The 14915-nt window shown below is 42.2% G+C and overlaps 1 protein-coding gene across 1 annotated transcript in view; it reads right to left on the bottom strand.

The window, feature by feature from the left end:
- The window catches only part of LOC127585746 (collagen alpha-3(VI) chain-like), a 48206-nt gene extending 35633 nt beyond the window's left edge, over positions 1-12573 (bottom strand). The window contains exons 1-2 of the mRNA XM_052043801.1: positions 12494-12573; positions 3161-3268 (exon numbers count right to left, since the gene is read on the bottom strand). Coding sequence (XP_051899761.1) covers positions 3161-3239 — 79 coding nt within the window. The 5' untranslated portion in view covers positions 3240-3268; positions 12494-12573. The remainder of the gene's footprint in view (positions 1-3160; positions 3269-12493) is intronic.
- Positions 12574-14915: the final 2342 nt, after the last annotated feature.

The following is a 14915-nucleotide window of genomic DNA, read 5'->3' as shown; positions in this document are numbered from 1 at the left end:
AGGGTAAAATGGGATCTTGCGGAAGGTACTAAGTTGGGGGAGGGCAAATTACGACAGGATAAGACAGGAGCTAAAGGGTGTTGATTGGGAGCAGCTGCTGTCGGACAAGTCCACGTCTGACATGCGGGAGTTGTTTAAAAACCAGCTGAGCAGAGCTCAGGATTGGCATTTTCTGGTAAGTAGTAAGGACAAGGATGGTAAGGTAAGGGAACCTTGGATGACCCGGGAGGTCCTAAATTTAGTCAGGAAGAAAAAGGAAGCATACGTAAGTGTTAGGAAGCTAAAATCAGGGTGGGCCCCTGTGGAGTATAGAGATAGCAGGTAAGTGCTCAAGCAGGTGATTAGGAAGGCCAAAAGAGGTCATGAAGTGTCCTTGGTGAGCAGGTTCAAGGAGAATTCCAAGGCACTTTATTCTTACATAAAGAAAAAGTGGATAACTAAGGAGAGGGTAGATCCATTCAAGGATAAAGGAGGGAATTTGTGCTTGGAGTCAGAACAAGTGGCGGAGGTACTAAATGAGTACTTTGCGTCGGTATTTACAGAGGAGAAGGATTTGGGAGATAGTGAAAACAGAGTGGGGCATGCTGATGTGCGGGGACATTTTGAGATTGAGGAGGAAGTAGTGCTGCGTCTTCTGAAAAGCATTAAGGTGGATAAATCCCCAGGGCCTGTTGGCATATGTCCCAGAATATTGAAAGAAGCAATTGCTGGGAGATTGCTGGGGCTTTGACAAGGATCTTTGTGTTCTCACTCGCAACAGGCGAGGTCCCAGAGGACTGGAGAGCATCAACTGTTGTGCCTTTGTTCAAGAAGGGAAATAGGGATAATCCAGGTAATTATAGGCCAGTCAGCCTCACACCAGTGGTAGGGGAGCTATTGGAAAGGGTACTGAGGGATAGGATTTATGCACATTTGGAAAGGCATGGCCTGCTTAGGGATAGTCAGCATGGCTTTGTGTGGGGTAGGTCACGTCTTGCAAACTTGATTGAGTTTATTGAGGAGGTGACAAAGGTGCTTGATGAGGGCAAGGCAGTGGACGTTATCTACATGGACTTTAGTAAAGCATTTGATAAGGTCCCTCATGGTAGGTTGATTCAGAAGATAAAGATGCATGGGATCCAGGGTGAGTTGCAAGTTTGGATTCAGAACTGCCTTGCCCATAGAAGACAGAGTAGGGCTGTTATTCTGGCTGGAGGTTCGTGAACAGTGATGTTCTGCAAGGAACAGTGCTGGTTGTGATATATTGGTGGAGCTGTGGACAGTGTAAAGGACTATCAAAGAATACAGCAGGATATAGATCAGTTACAGATATGGGCAGAGAAGTGGCAGATGGAGTTTAATCTGGGCAAGTGTGAGGTGTTGCACTTTGGGAGGTCAAGTGAAAGGAGAAAGTATACAGTTCATGGTCGGCCCCTTAATAGCATTGAGATACTTAGGGACCTTGGGGTCCAGGTCCATAGTTCACTGGAAGTGGCTACACAAGTGGATAAGGTGGTAAAGAAGGCGTATGGAATGCTTGCCTTCATTGGTGGGGGTGTTGAGTATAACAGTAAAGAAGTCATGGTGCAGCTATTTAAAACTTTAGTCAGACCACACTTGGAGTATTGTGTGTAGTTCTGGTCACCCCATTATAGGAAGGATGTGGAGACCATGGAAGAGGTGCAGAAGAGGTTTACCAGGATGCTGCCTGGATTAGAGGGAATGAGCTGTCAGGAAAGGTTGGACAAACTTGGGTTGTTCTCCCTGGAGTGTCGGCAGCTGAGGAAAGAACTGACAGAGGCTTTTAAAAAAAATGAGAGGCATAGATAAGGTAGACAGTCAGAATCTGTTCCCTGGGGTAGAGATGTCAAACACCAGAAGACATACTTTTAAGGTAAAAGGGAGAAGTTTAAAGGCGATGTAGGGGGTAAGTTTTTTACCCAAAGAGTGATAGATGCCTGGAATGGGTTACGAGGGATAGTAGTGGAATCAGGCAGTTTGGTGGAGTTTAAGAGGCTTTTAGATAGACACATGAATATGAAGGGAAGGGAGGGATATGAATGACAAACAGGAGGAGGATATTTAGTATAAGTTGGCATCAAGATCAGCACAACATCATGGGCCAAATGGCCTGTCTAGTGCCATACTGTTCTATGTTCTATGTATGAAAATGAAGGATTTTGTGGTTCCTCGTGTATATTTCTGGTGAACTACAAATGGGCTTCAAGCACAGAGGTCAAGAGGACAGCATATTTTAAAAAATGGTTATTACCATGCGTGGCCACAATATCAGACCACAGGTCCTCCCCGAGTTATGAACACCTGACCTATGGACATGAGCATTTGGGAGATCAGCAGGATGGATGGGGATGGATTTGACTGCCGCTGCGGGGCTGCAGGCATCTTCTGCTGGGTGGGAAGAAGACATTTCCATGTGCCTTCTCTCTCCCCCACACCATCCTCCCATACCATCCCCCCACCCACCGCCCCACCCCAGGCTGCAACAATTGGGAGCTGGCTCAAGCCAAGCTGAGCTGAGAGCACTGAGCAGACACACTCACTCACTCACTGAGTCAGTGAGGTCGGCTGATGGCCACTCCTCCCGCGCCTGCTCGCTCTCCCGTCACAACCGTCTCTGTGATCCTCTCCCACACACCGTTGTTGTTCATTCCTGACTAACAAACAGTTCAGATTAGGAACAGTTCTCAGGAGTGGAATCCCCTTGTAACCCGGGGACTGCCGATATCTACTGCTTCCTTGTCTGATTTGTCATCTATTTCTTCTCATGGTTTTCTGAGGTGCTGTTGGGTGCCCTCCTACTTCAACCCTGTTTTAGGAATGCAAGTTGCTATTTTTATTTTAATTGAGTAAAGAGCTTGCTCACTTAAACACCATGTTTCAGGAACCAATGCATTATCATGAACTGCAAAGGCCTTTCTACATAGAGTTAGCAAGATGGAACTAAAACTAAGGGTTTCAGATTAATAAACGGGTACATCAATATACGGCTTGTAGTCCTGACTGCTGTACTTCATGGTTCTGCTCCCTTTATTTTGAATCTCTTAAAAACCAGACTTGAATAAGCTTCTGAAGATCGTTGCAAAATCTTCTATGTCCAAATTTCCTCTTGACAAGTAGCGAAGCACAGAAAGTGACTTATTCATTTTGTTGTATTTCTTACCCTGTCGTGTTTCAGTCACAAAGTATAAGAGGACTAGACGAAGCACAGCCAGCAGGGACACAGAGCGCTGCATTTTCATTGCTGGAGCAATGCTCTTTGTGGTAAGACCTGCAACAGACAGGAAATTACATAATCTCAAAATTGCACTTTTCATCAAGTAGCAGCTATTTGGTTACTCTGTTATAAATTATGAATGGGACATAAAAACATTCACAAACAGATCAAGTAAAGAATTTCGGAGTCATTGCATCTCTGTGAGAGCGGTGCAAGCTCTCGGGCACCCAGAATAGTTGAAGCAGAAAGAATTAATTCGCTTAAAGGTAGGCCTGATGAACATATGAAGGTTTAATGAGGTATGGGCACAGGTCGGTAATATATCAGTAGAGTTGGAGAAGGTTTGTAAAGGAGGCTGGACTGAGTAGGTTGTCCCACAGTGCTCTTGCATAGGCTTCCAGGATTTAAAACATGGTGGCAATGAAGGAACAGTGATATACTTCCAAGTTAGGATAGTGTGCAGTTTGGAGGGAACCTGCAGGCAGTTATGTTCTCATGGTTTGCTAACCTTATCCTTCCTGGCGAAAGAGCTTGTGGGTTTTGGAGGTGCTTCCAGAGTGGCCTAGGCAAGAAACAGCAGTGCAATTTGTAGATGATACACACTGCTACACTGGTACTGTGCATCAGTGGTGGAGGGAGTGATAGTTTGGGGGTTGGGGAGTTGAGAGATGGGAGTACCCATCAAGCAAGCTCCTTTGTTCTGAATGTTGCTGAGCTCCTTGAGTGTTTTTGAAGTGGTGCTCGACCAGGCAAATAGAGAGTATTCCATCACACTCTTGATTTGTGCCTGATAGATGATGGAAGAACTTTAGAGTGTCAGGAGATGAGTCAGAGTGATGCTGTGGGAGTATCTGCATCAGAAGGATTTCAGCAGTTTCAGAAGGTGGCTCACCACCACCTTCAAAGGGAATCAGGAATGGTCAATAAATCCTGGCCTTGCTAGCAATGTTCACATCCTGAAAAATAAATAAAAGAAACTAAAAAAATTCTGAGCTTATGATGGAAAGAAAGCCATCGATTAAGCAAATGAAGATGGCTGGGCTAGGGGACTGCAGTGATGTACTTGGATAGGGATCCTCCAACACCTGCAACAATCTTCCTCTGTGTAAACTATGACTCTCACCACTGGAATTTTTTTTTTTACCAGGAATCCCATTGATTTCAAATTCACCAGGGCTCCTTGATGCCACACTTGATCAACTGATGCCTTGGTAGTCATTTTCACCTCATCTCTGGAGTTCAACTCTTTTCTCCATCTTTGGACCAAGGCTATGATGAGATCTGGAGCTGAGTGATCACAGGAAACCCAAACTGAGCACCAGTCATCAAGATATTAGAAAATAAGTGTCATTTGACCTTCTGTCACTATGCTGATGATTGAAAGTTGATTTGTTGGTGTTGTAACTGTTCTGGAACAGCTTAGATTGTTCTGGAAAGGAAACCCTCAGTAATCCAGCTCAGATTTTGTTGGGACCCAGAGCCATTGTGTATCCAGCATTCCTCAGAGAGTCAGGACAGGGTGTACTTTCTCAGGTTTGACTGACCAAGTCAGTTCCTCTTCTGACTGTAGAACCAATATTCATACCTTCTGATCTTTATCCCCGTCGTGCACTGGTATGGGCACATGAACACTTCCTGATTGGTCATCTAGATCTGTGCTCTCATTACTGATTTTCCAACTGTTTCTTTCCATGTAAGGGCAGGTTGTAAGGTTCCAAAGTGAACAATTTATCTTAGATAAGTCACTATGGCAAGGCTTGCCAGTCTACTGTTAAACCTTGTGAATCACAAATTGTCCTTCAATTATCAGGAGTTACCACTTGAGCAGACTTTGCAATCTTCTTGATATAATGAACAGAGCAGTGCAAGTTTCTTGTCTTGTAGTCATCAATGTCTGTACTTTATTAGTTTGGGGTTTTTCTTTGTTTAACCATTTGTAGATTGGGAGAGCAATACTTAACAGATGGTTTCTATTTAACCTTACAGGGATTGGGAGAATAATTATTCCACACCAACACTTTCAGCCATTTCTTGATACCTTATGGACCAAATAGAACTGACTGAATACAGGCTTCTGTGATGGTGGGAATCTTAGGAAAGGTCAAGATGGATAATCAGTTTGACACTTCAGACTGAACATGATTGCAAGCTATGCCTTTATATCTCAATGCCTCACATTGTTGATGATTGGGATGTTCTGGAGCCTACCCTTGCCTTTAGCTTTATTTATTTGTGTACCTCGATTTGCAACTAGGTCGCTGAACTGTGGTGCTTTGATCTGATTCTTTGCTCATAGGATCTCTTAGTTCTGTCCATTGCATTTTGTTTTGCTATCTAGTGTGCATGTAGTGCTGTGTTCCAGTTTCACCAGTGTAACCTCTCATTTTTACATAACCCTGGTTAATTGTACTGATAGAGTGAGGGATATGTTGGACCATGGGGTTAGAGATTCTGGTGGTGTACGTTTTTTGCTACTAATCAGCAACAGCATCTTATTGGGTGCCCTGTTTTTTGCTGCCAGATCTGTTCTGTCTATCACTTTTAGCACTATTACAGGGTTACACAATACAATAGAGGGTGTTCTTGGTGTGAGAACGAGTTTGTCTCCAGAAGGACAAAGCAATGGTCACTCCTAACAATGCTATCGTGTACAGATGCACTTGTAACAGGTAGATTGGTGAGGTAGATTGGCAGGCACGGTAGTGTAGCAGTTAGTGTAACCAGCGACCCAGGTTCAATTCCAGCCACTGTCTGTAAGGAGTTTATACGTTCTCTCCGTGCCTGCGTGGGTTTCCTCCGGGTGCTCCGGTTTCCTCCCACATCCCAAAGACGTACTGGTTAGGAGCTGTGGGCATGCTATGTTGGCGCCAGAAGCATGGCAACACTTGCGGGCCACCCCCAGAACACTACGCAAAAGATGCATTTCACTGTGTGTTTCGATGTACGTGTGTCGAATAAAGGTATCTTATGAGGTCAGATAGGTTTACCTTTTGTGATTATTCACTCACTACCTGCTGCATAGTTGGTGTGGCATATCTGTCCTTAGGGATTTAGTCAATTTGGTCAGTAGTGGTATTGGTTTTGGTATTGGTATTGGTTTATTATTGTCACTTGTACTGAGGTACAGTGAAAAACTTGTCTTGCATACCATTCATACAGATCAATTCATTACACAGTGCAGATACATTGAGTTAGTACAGAGTGCATTGAGGTAGTACAGGCAAAAACAATAACAGAGTACAGAGTAAAGAGTCACAGCTACAGGGAAGTGCATTGCAGGTAGACAATAAGGTGCAAAGTCTGCTACTAAGCCACTCTCGGTGATGGATATTGAAATTCTCCACCCAGAGCACTTCTGTGCCTTTGCTGCTCTAAGTAATTTGAAGTTTTGTTCAACATGGAGGAGCACTAATTCATGAGCTGAGGGAGGCAATAGATAGTGATCAAGAGGAGGTTTGCATGCCCATGTTTAACCTGATAGCACAAGACGTCCTGGGATCTTAAATCAATATTGAGGGCTTCCTGGGACTCCCTCTTACCTGGAAACCACTGTGATGCTACCTCTGGTAGCTCTGTCTTCCATGGATTGTGATGGAGGACACTGGTCCATTGTCTGTAAGGTTTGATACTATAAGAATGACTTTGTCAGGCTGTTGCTTGACTAGTCTGTGGAAAAGCTCTCCCAATTAATATACCAGCCCTCAGATGTTTGTGAGAACTTTGCAACATAATAAGCATGAGTTCTCATCAAGAATGAAAGATATTGACCAAAGAGGAAAAAAGCAACATCAAATTAAAAGAGAAAACATTATACAAGGCAAAAAAATGAGCACAGATTCAGAAAACTCTGGAGATACAGAGAACAGCAAAAGTAGACAAGACAGAAAGTTTTATAAAATGAGAATTAAAAAGAAAACCTTCAAGAAATACCAAAGTCAACACACATTTTTACAATTATGTTAGAAAATTGTGTGTGGTCAGAACCAAAGCATACTCCTGAAAAATAATTGCAGTGGTATTGTAAATGCAAATTATAAAATGGCAAACATGCAGAATAATCATTTTGCAAGGGCATTTACAGGAGAGGAAGAAGATTGCATCTCAAAAATTCAAGGAAAGGAGTCATAGAGTCATACAGCACAGAAACAGGCCCCTTGGCCCAACTCGAGAAAGTAATATTGAATCAGTGACAAGAAAGAAAAGACAGACAAGCCCTCAGCAGCAGGTGGTTCTCATCCTAGAATTTGACGTGGGTGAGAACATTGTCAATGCCAGAACTATAATCTTCCAAAATCTCCTCAATTCAAACTACTCTGCATCTCAGTCAGAGAGATGGCAAGAAGGAAACTGAAGAGCAGTTAGGTAAAGATCTGATTTTGGAGTGTACTGGAGTTTATAATTAAGGATAGTTGGAAGTTTTCAGTTGATCAGAGACACACAGTAAAGATTTGTAAAAGATAGGTTGTTTCTGATGAAGCTGAGTGGAATTTTCTAAGGGAACTAAAATAGCGGTCATGGAGACAAGGGAATTCTGTGGATGTTATTTATACAGAATGGGTTTTCCAGAAGGAATTTGACAATAGTTTTTAGCACTTTTGGAGATCGGATACAAAGCCACCTATCCAAATTTGTAGATAATGAAAAGACAGGTATCATCTTCCACAGAAGCATTAAACTGAGAGGAGTTATCACTAAATTAAGGAATGGCTAAAACTGTGGCCATTCTGATTTCAGTATGAGTAAATGTCATGACATTAATTTCAGAGCAGAAAATGGCAGCATTCTAATATATTAAAGATTTCAAGCCAGAAGCAGTATATGCATAAAGAGACTTGAACAACATGTGTAGATCATTAACATTTCCTTCAGGCATAGAGATTTTTTTTTAAATGTTAATGGGATGCTGACCATTATACCCAGAATACTGGAGTAAAGGAGGAAGAACGTTATATTACAGCAGTACAAAGCCCTGGTTAGATTACACCTGGGTTACTGTGAGCCACAGTAGAAACCACACTTGCAGAAAGATATATTGGTCTCTGTGGGAAAGATTTACCAGAATCCCATTTGAACCCCTGGATTAAATTACAACAAAAGTTTATGCAAACTTGGGTTGTAATTCTCTGGAATGTGGCAGATTTAATGGAGGGGTTTGATTGATGTTCTCAGGATGGGTTGTTGAGAAATAAACAATTCTTCTGGTTGAGGAGCAGGTAGGGCACAATAGTCCAAAAACTGCAGACAGGCCTTTCTTGGGTGAAATTAGGGAACATGTCCACACGGAAGGCAGTAGCAAGTTGGAATTTTCTTTTGCATCTGACAATTGATCCCAGGATAATTGTTTATTTTAAATTTGCGATTGTTTGATACAAATCCATCAAAGTTATTAAAGGATATGGGGATACAACATGTAGATGGAATTAGATGACAGATTAGCCATGATGTCATTAAAAGGTAGAAAAGAATTAAGTGGGTAAATACCTAATGCTAAACTCTTGGGAGAGACTTTGAATTTTAAAAATGTTAACCTTTGGCCATCCCTAACTCAACTGGCTTTATGTATTAAAATGCATGCCATACATTTCTGGGAAAAATGTAGTTCAGTTAATAATAGATATGTGCTGGTACTAAGGCAAAATTAGCACCATCATTTATCACCACTTTCAACTTGTATGGTTTGCTTCCATTGGGGTCTGAGTAAAATCATTGACCTCAGCTTTGGGAAATCGTCATGAGGACATGATGATCGAACAAGGCCCATGACACCTTCTCTGGGAATAAGTAGATTTTCATACCTCAAGAAGAAATACAATTTAAATAGAAACATTACCCTGAAGTCATAGCAAGCTACCACTTTAAAAATCCCTGGCATTGGAGATAGATGTGATTTTGGCTTTGATTTTACAGAACATATTTGGGGATTTGTGTGAACTCCTGTTTTAAATGATGTTAATGTGCAAAATTCTCCTCCCTAATTGAGAAGTTTTGTTCATTGCAACCACTATCTTGGCATCGGCAAAGCATAGAGAGGTGCTGATTAGTTAGCACTTCATGAATTATTCACTGGTGAAGCAGTAGTCTGATCCTCTTTTCAAACACATCATTATCTCTGAATCTGTGCATGTAGGAAAAAAAATCTGCACTGAATCTAAAACCAAGTGGTAAAAGATTACTGCATTGATGATGTTTTGCTTGCTAAGTATTTCCAGCATTTGCTGTTTTTATGGCAAAGGATCGAGCAGCATTTGATGATCAATGAACATACACTTCAGGGAGATGGGCTTTGGCATTGATTGCCTGTGCCCCTCGAATCTTCATTGTATAACTGCTGTTTAATACTGAACATTCTCCCTTTAGTCATCTCCTTGTGTCCTGTTTTAGGGTCATGTTGGTGAAACGATAATGGACCAAATGGTGTTGGCTGCAGCCAGCAGTCCCAATCACCAGTGTTCAACCACTGCCAGACACACATAGCCCCAATGTAAGGGGGACAAGCTGAGTGGCAGGTGCCAGTGCATCTTTCAGGGTACTCTATCGCTGGAGTCGATTTGGAGTCTAATGACACCCTAGACGTGCTGAGATTTCCAGCCATTACACTGTGGAATCCACCTCTCTGATCCCAAGGCAGCGCGGGCCTGTTATAGGATCGAGAATCCATCTATGTTTATTGGGGTACCCCTGGCCTAGAGAATAAGAGATTTTTTTTAAAGAAAAAATTTAACTAATTTTGTTTTAAAACATTTTGACAAAATTCTTATGGGCCAGATCACACTTGATCCACATCTCTTACCCACATCTCTAGTATGGCCTCCAGGCTATTCCCATAGTTCCTAACGACCTCGGGGCCTCACTGCTACAGCCACCTTGTGAAGAGTGGTTTGTGCAGAGGACTAGGCGCAGGCTGCAGATCCCAAAGCCCCATTCCCAGGCTGCCCTGATAGCTTTTGGAGGGCTCATGCAGGGAAGGTTTTTGTAACTGTTTCTAAATTCATCTGATGATCAGAGACATTTATAAATAGTTGAAGTATATTTTAAAAAGTAAATGTCAATGAAAAACTCCTATCTGTGCAATTTAAGCAAAAACATCATTTTTAATTATGAATAAAACAAACAAGCCATCATCCTTCACTTGCTGGTAGACAACACTACAAATGAATGGGAGCTGGCTGCATGTGCCACCCAACGACCCAGATATGATGTGTACCTGGTTACTCGGCTTAGGTAGTGAGTGAGCACTGGCATCTAAACTCCAGCGCATTCCCTACTGCAGTACCAAAGTGTGGAAGTGTGGCAGCACAGTACGCACTGAACCAGGAAGAGCACTGAACTGAACTGGTGCCAAGGCATGAGAATATTTCAGGCCAATAGTTTAGAAATGCCTCCTTTCCAAGGGTATTAGGGCAGAACCTCGCCACCCAACTCCCAGGAGCAGGAAGCCAAATGATTCAGCCCTCTGCACCCAGCCCAGTATATGTGGCAGGCAGATGCTGCTGGTGGGGACCATGGGTGGCAAGCAGAACCCAACTCCATTCAGCCCATTTCTAGAGCCCTCATTTGGTTCATGCGAGAATCCAGTGGAAAGAGAAATTAGGTAATAACTTTTAGAGAAAAAAGATAAGATATCATTATTAGTCACATGTACATTGAAACACACAGTGAAATGCATCTTTTGCATAAAGTGTTCTGGGGACAGCCCGCAAGTGTCGCCACACTTCCAGCGCCAACATAGCATGCTCGCAACTTCCTAACCCGTACGTCTTGGGAATGTGGGAGGAAACCGAAGCATCTGGTGGAAACCCACGCAGACAGAGGCAAAACGTACAAACTCCTTACAGACCGTGGCCGGAATTGAACCCGGGTCACTGGCGCTGTAATAGCATTACACTAACTGCTACACTACCGTGCCTGCAGTTGCCCTCAAAATATAATTTACAAAACAGAGGACTTTTTGCCATTTATAGATCCACTGATGTTCTTTTTAATTTAAGTTCTCTGTAGGAGTTCAGCTTCCTTTAGCAAAAGTCAGTTGTCATGGGATGTTTCATGTTTAATCCTACAATTACAGTGTGAGCAGCATGGATGAATTGCATTGCTGCAAACCATTCCAGCAAATATTTGGCAATAATAAACTGGAGAAAAGAATCAAGATCCAGTTTTCTCCTGTTTACATTTGCCACAAAATTGGCACTTGTGGAGAGCAAGAGCTCCATCAGCAGCTGGGCTACAAAAATGATCTGAGCAGACAACTTTATTCTAAAATATGGAATGAACAATTTCCTTTTGGAAACCTTTTCAAAACCTCTATTTGTTTATTTCCAGATCCCTTCACAGCTGTTGCAGGAGCTTGAGCTCCTGGTGTTGTACAGAAACTATTAACCACTGCAGTCATATGCTGAAGACAGTAGTATATACCTGGTTTTGGTCTCATGGATATCTAACTAGCAATTCGAATGTGATTGTCAAGGTGGTCAAGCTTCATCATATCCTTAGAGAATCTCTCACTTCCCAACAGTGATCTGAAGTGAGACCAGCAAAGAACGGCCCTAAGAGAGATCACTACTCCTCTAAGTGGTGGCAGGGTATCTTTCATACACACCTGGAAGGGCAGACAGAGCCTTAACATGTCACCTGAAATACAGCAGCTCCATTAATGCTGCAGCAAAGTAGATTACGGACTCAGTTCTCTGTTGTAGTTAGGGGAAGCAGTGGCAAAAATAAGGTGGGATCCCACTTTCATCCACTGTAATGCTCAACATTTGATCTCAGACCTGTTGTCACTGAGAGAGCAATGGAGAGGCTCAAGATATTTCCCATAGAGATAAGGTTCACCTGGCATTATTGTTAAAGGACAGGTCAGTGAATGCCATTGTCAGCCATAAACTTGTAGTTGGCCAAAGAGTTCATGAATTTGAAATTAATTAATTTCTGTCAGAGAGAAAAGAGAAACTATGGGGAAAAAGCTACTTATTTCACAAAAGAATTAATCTTTAACACATAAAGTAAGCTTTATTTATCTAATATATTTTTGAACTGAATTATGACATCAGTTACTGAACGTTGCCTTGTGCAATGTAAATAAATTACTTTAACAGTTCACCATCAAATTAAGTATTTCCTACAAGGAATAAATCCCAGTGTATCCCAGGTAACAGTGATAATAGATTTTTTCAAAAAATAAAGGTAAAATAAAGCAAAATGATAAACTTCATTGGGGTCTTAAAGCTTCTTAAAAGGAATTAGCTCCTGCAGTCTAATTAGAATTGCAAAACAAACACTTACCGTCAAAGCCACTGTAATAAAGTAAATGTGAACAAGATGTTCATCTGCTGATCTCTTTTGGTGGAGTAAGTTGAGTCAGAGCTGCTTCTCTCTATTTGAAGAATATTATTTACAGTTTTTTTTCTACTCAACTCAGTACAAGAGGCATGTACTAGGATGTGTGTGATAATCCATCCACTCATTGGTGGATATTTTGGGAATGTATGCAGTACTTCTTGGTTCGGTCAGAATTAATTTTTCATTGTTTTTGGTTGTTTTGATATTTTGCACCTCAAACTGCCTTTGTCTATCGAAAAACATTTTGGATTGGGCAATTGGTACAGCAGCAAGCAGTCCATTTGGAATGTGAGATTGCTATATCCCTACCTGCCAAAAGTGAAGGTATCATTTTTATTTTTCTAGCAATCAACAAACTAAACCTCTTCTCTCTATTGTTTTAATTAATTTGCTCTTGACTTTGTATTTTAGACTTCCATTGCTGGTGAGAGATTCTATTCAACTGGGATGATTGTTTTCTTAAATATCCATTTTGATACCATTTGTGATGTTCCCTTGAGGTAAGCCTGATGGGAGTAAAGGTAAACTTTGAACATTTTTATTGCTTTTCTATGGAGTCAAGAGGATCATGATTCTTCTTTGGGACAATAGGAACTAATGAGTCTTCCCTCCTCTATCTCTTCCGAGCATCCGTCTCCACCCACCTTCCCCCATTCTGGAAATCCTCACAAAATTCCTTTCCTGTAAATAAGCGAGTCTGTTCCTTCAGTTCCTCCCATTCCCTGGGTGATGCATACTGATGGAATAAGCCAGGGCACCTGAGGAGTCATACAGATATGGCCCAGTAGTTAAAGTCACCCAGCCCTCACATTGCCAAGGCCAGGGTGGTTTACCAGCTGCCTCAGCCTGTGTTCATCTTGGTATTGGTTTTGGTATTGGTTTGTTATTGTCACATGTACAGAGATACAGTAAAAAGCTTTTTTTTGCATGCCATCCAAACGTATCATCCCATATATAATCACATCAAGGTAGTAAAACAAAAGAATACAGAATATAGTGTTGTAGTTACAGAGAAAGTTCAGTGCAGTGCAGGTAGACAAATAAAGTGCAAGGGCAACGACAAGGTAGATTGGGAGATCAAGAGTTCGTATTTTAGCATACGAGAAATCTGTTCAAGAGTCTGATAACAGTGGGATAGAAGCTGTCCTTGAATCTGGATGTATGTACTCTCAAGCTTTTGTATCTTCTGCCTGACAACAAGAGGTGAGGAGAGACAATGACTGGGGTGGGAGAGATCTTTGATCATGTTTGCTGTTTTTCTGAGACAGCGGGAAGTACAGATGGAGGCGATGGAGAGGAGGCCGGTTTACAGGATGGACTGGGCGGCATTCACAACGCTCCATGACTTGTTGTGGTCTTGGGCAGAGCAGTTGCCATGCCAAGTTGTGATGCATCTGGACAGGATGCTTTCTATGGTGCATCTGTAAAAATTGCTAAGAGTCATTGAGATGTCAAATTTCCTTAGCCTTCTGAAGAATAAGAGGTGTTGGTGTGCTTTCTTGGCCATGGCATCTGTGTGACTGGACCATGACATATTGTTGGTGATATATACACCTAAGCTGTCAACCATCTCCACCTTAGCATCATTGAAACATTTACTCCACCCCACTTCCTGAAGTCAATGACCAGCTCCTTAGTTTTGATAACAAAGGTCTTGGCAACAAAGGGTCTTGACAACATTCCACTAGCCTCTATCTCTTTCTTGTTCTCCGTCTCATTGTTATTTAAGATCTAGCCCACTACGGAGGTGTCACCTGAAAACTTATAAATGGAGTTAGAGCCAAATTTAGGCAAACAGTTGAGTATTTTAGGGAGTATAGTAAGAGGCTGAGGACGCAGCCTTGTCGGGCACCGGTGTTGAGGATAATTGTGGAGGAGGTGTTGTCACCAATCCTTACTGATTGTGGTTTGTTGGTCAGGAAGTCAAGGATCTAGTTGTAGAGGGGGGGTGCAGAGTCCTAGGTCTAGGAGTTTGGAAATGAGCTTGTCTGGAATATGGTATTGAAGGTGGAGCTGTAATCAATAGATAGGAGTCTGACGTAGGTGTCTTTGTTATCTATATATTCCAGAGGTAAGTGCAGGTATTTGGCATCTGCAGTGGGCCTTTTTCACAATAGCTGAATTGCAGTGGGTTGAAGTTGTCTGGGAGGCTGGAGCTGATGTGTGCCATGATTAGCCTCTCGAAGCACTTCATGATGATGGGTGTCAGAGCCACCGGGCTGTCGTCATTAAGGCACACTATCTTGTTTTTCTTTGGCACAGGGATGATAGTGGCCCCAAGCCGAAATCTGAGCAAGAAAAACAAATCAAGTTTTGTATGGATTCCTTTACCAGAGTCAAAGAATGTTAACACTGGATTTGATTA

Source organism: Pristis pectinata, chromosome 1, assembly GCF_009764475.1.
Source record: "Pristis pectinata isolate sPriPec2 chromosome 1, sPriPec2.1.pri, whole genome shotgun sequence".
NCBI classification, from domain to species: domain Eukaryota; kingdom Metazoa; phylum Chordata; class Chondrichthyes; order Rhinopristiformes; family Pristidae; genus Pristis; species Pristis pectinata.
Note: the sequence above shows the minus strand (reverse complement) of the source record. Positions and strands in the feature narration are given on the sequence as shown.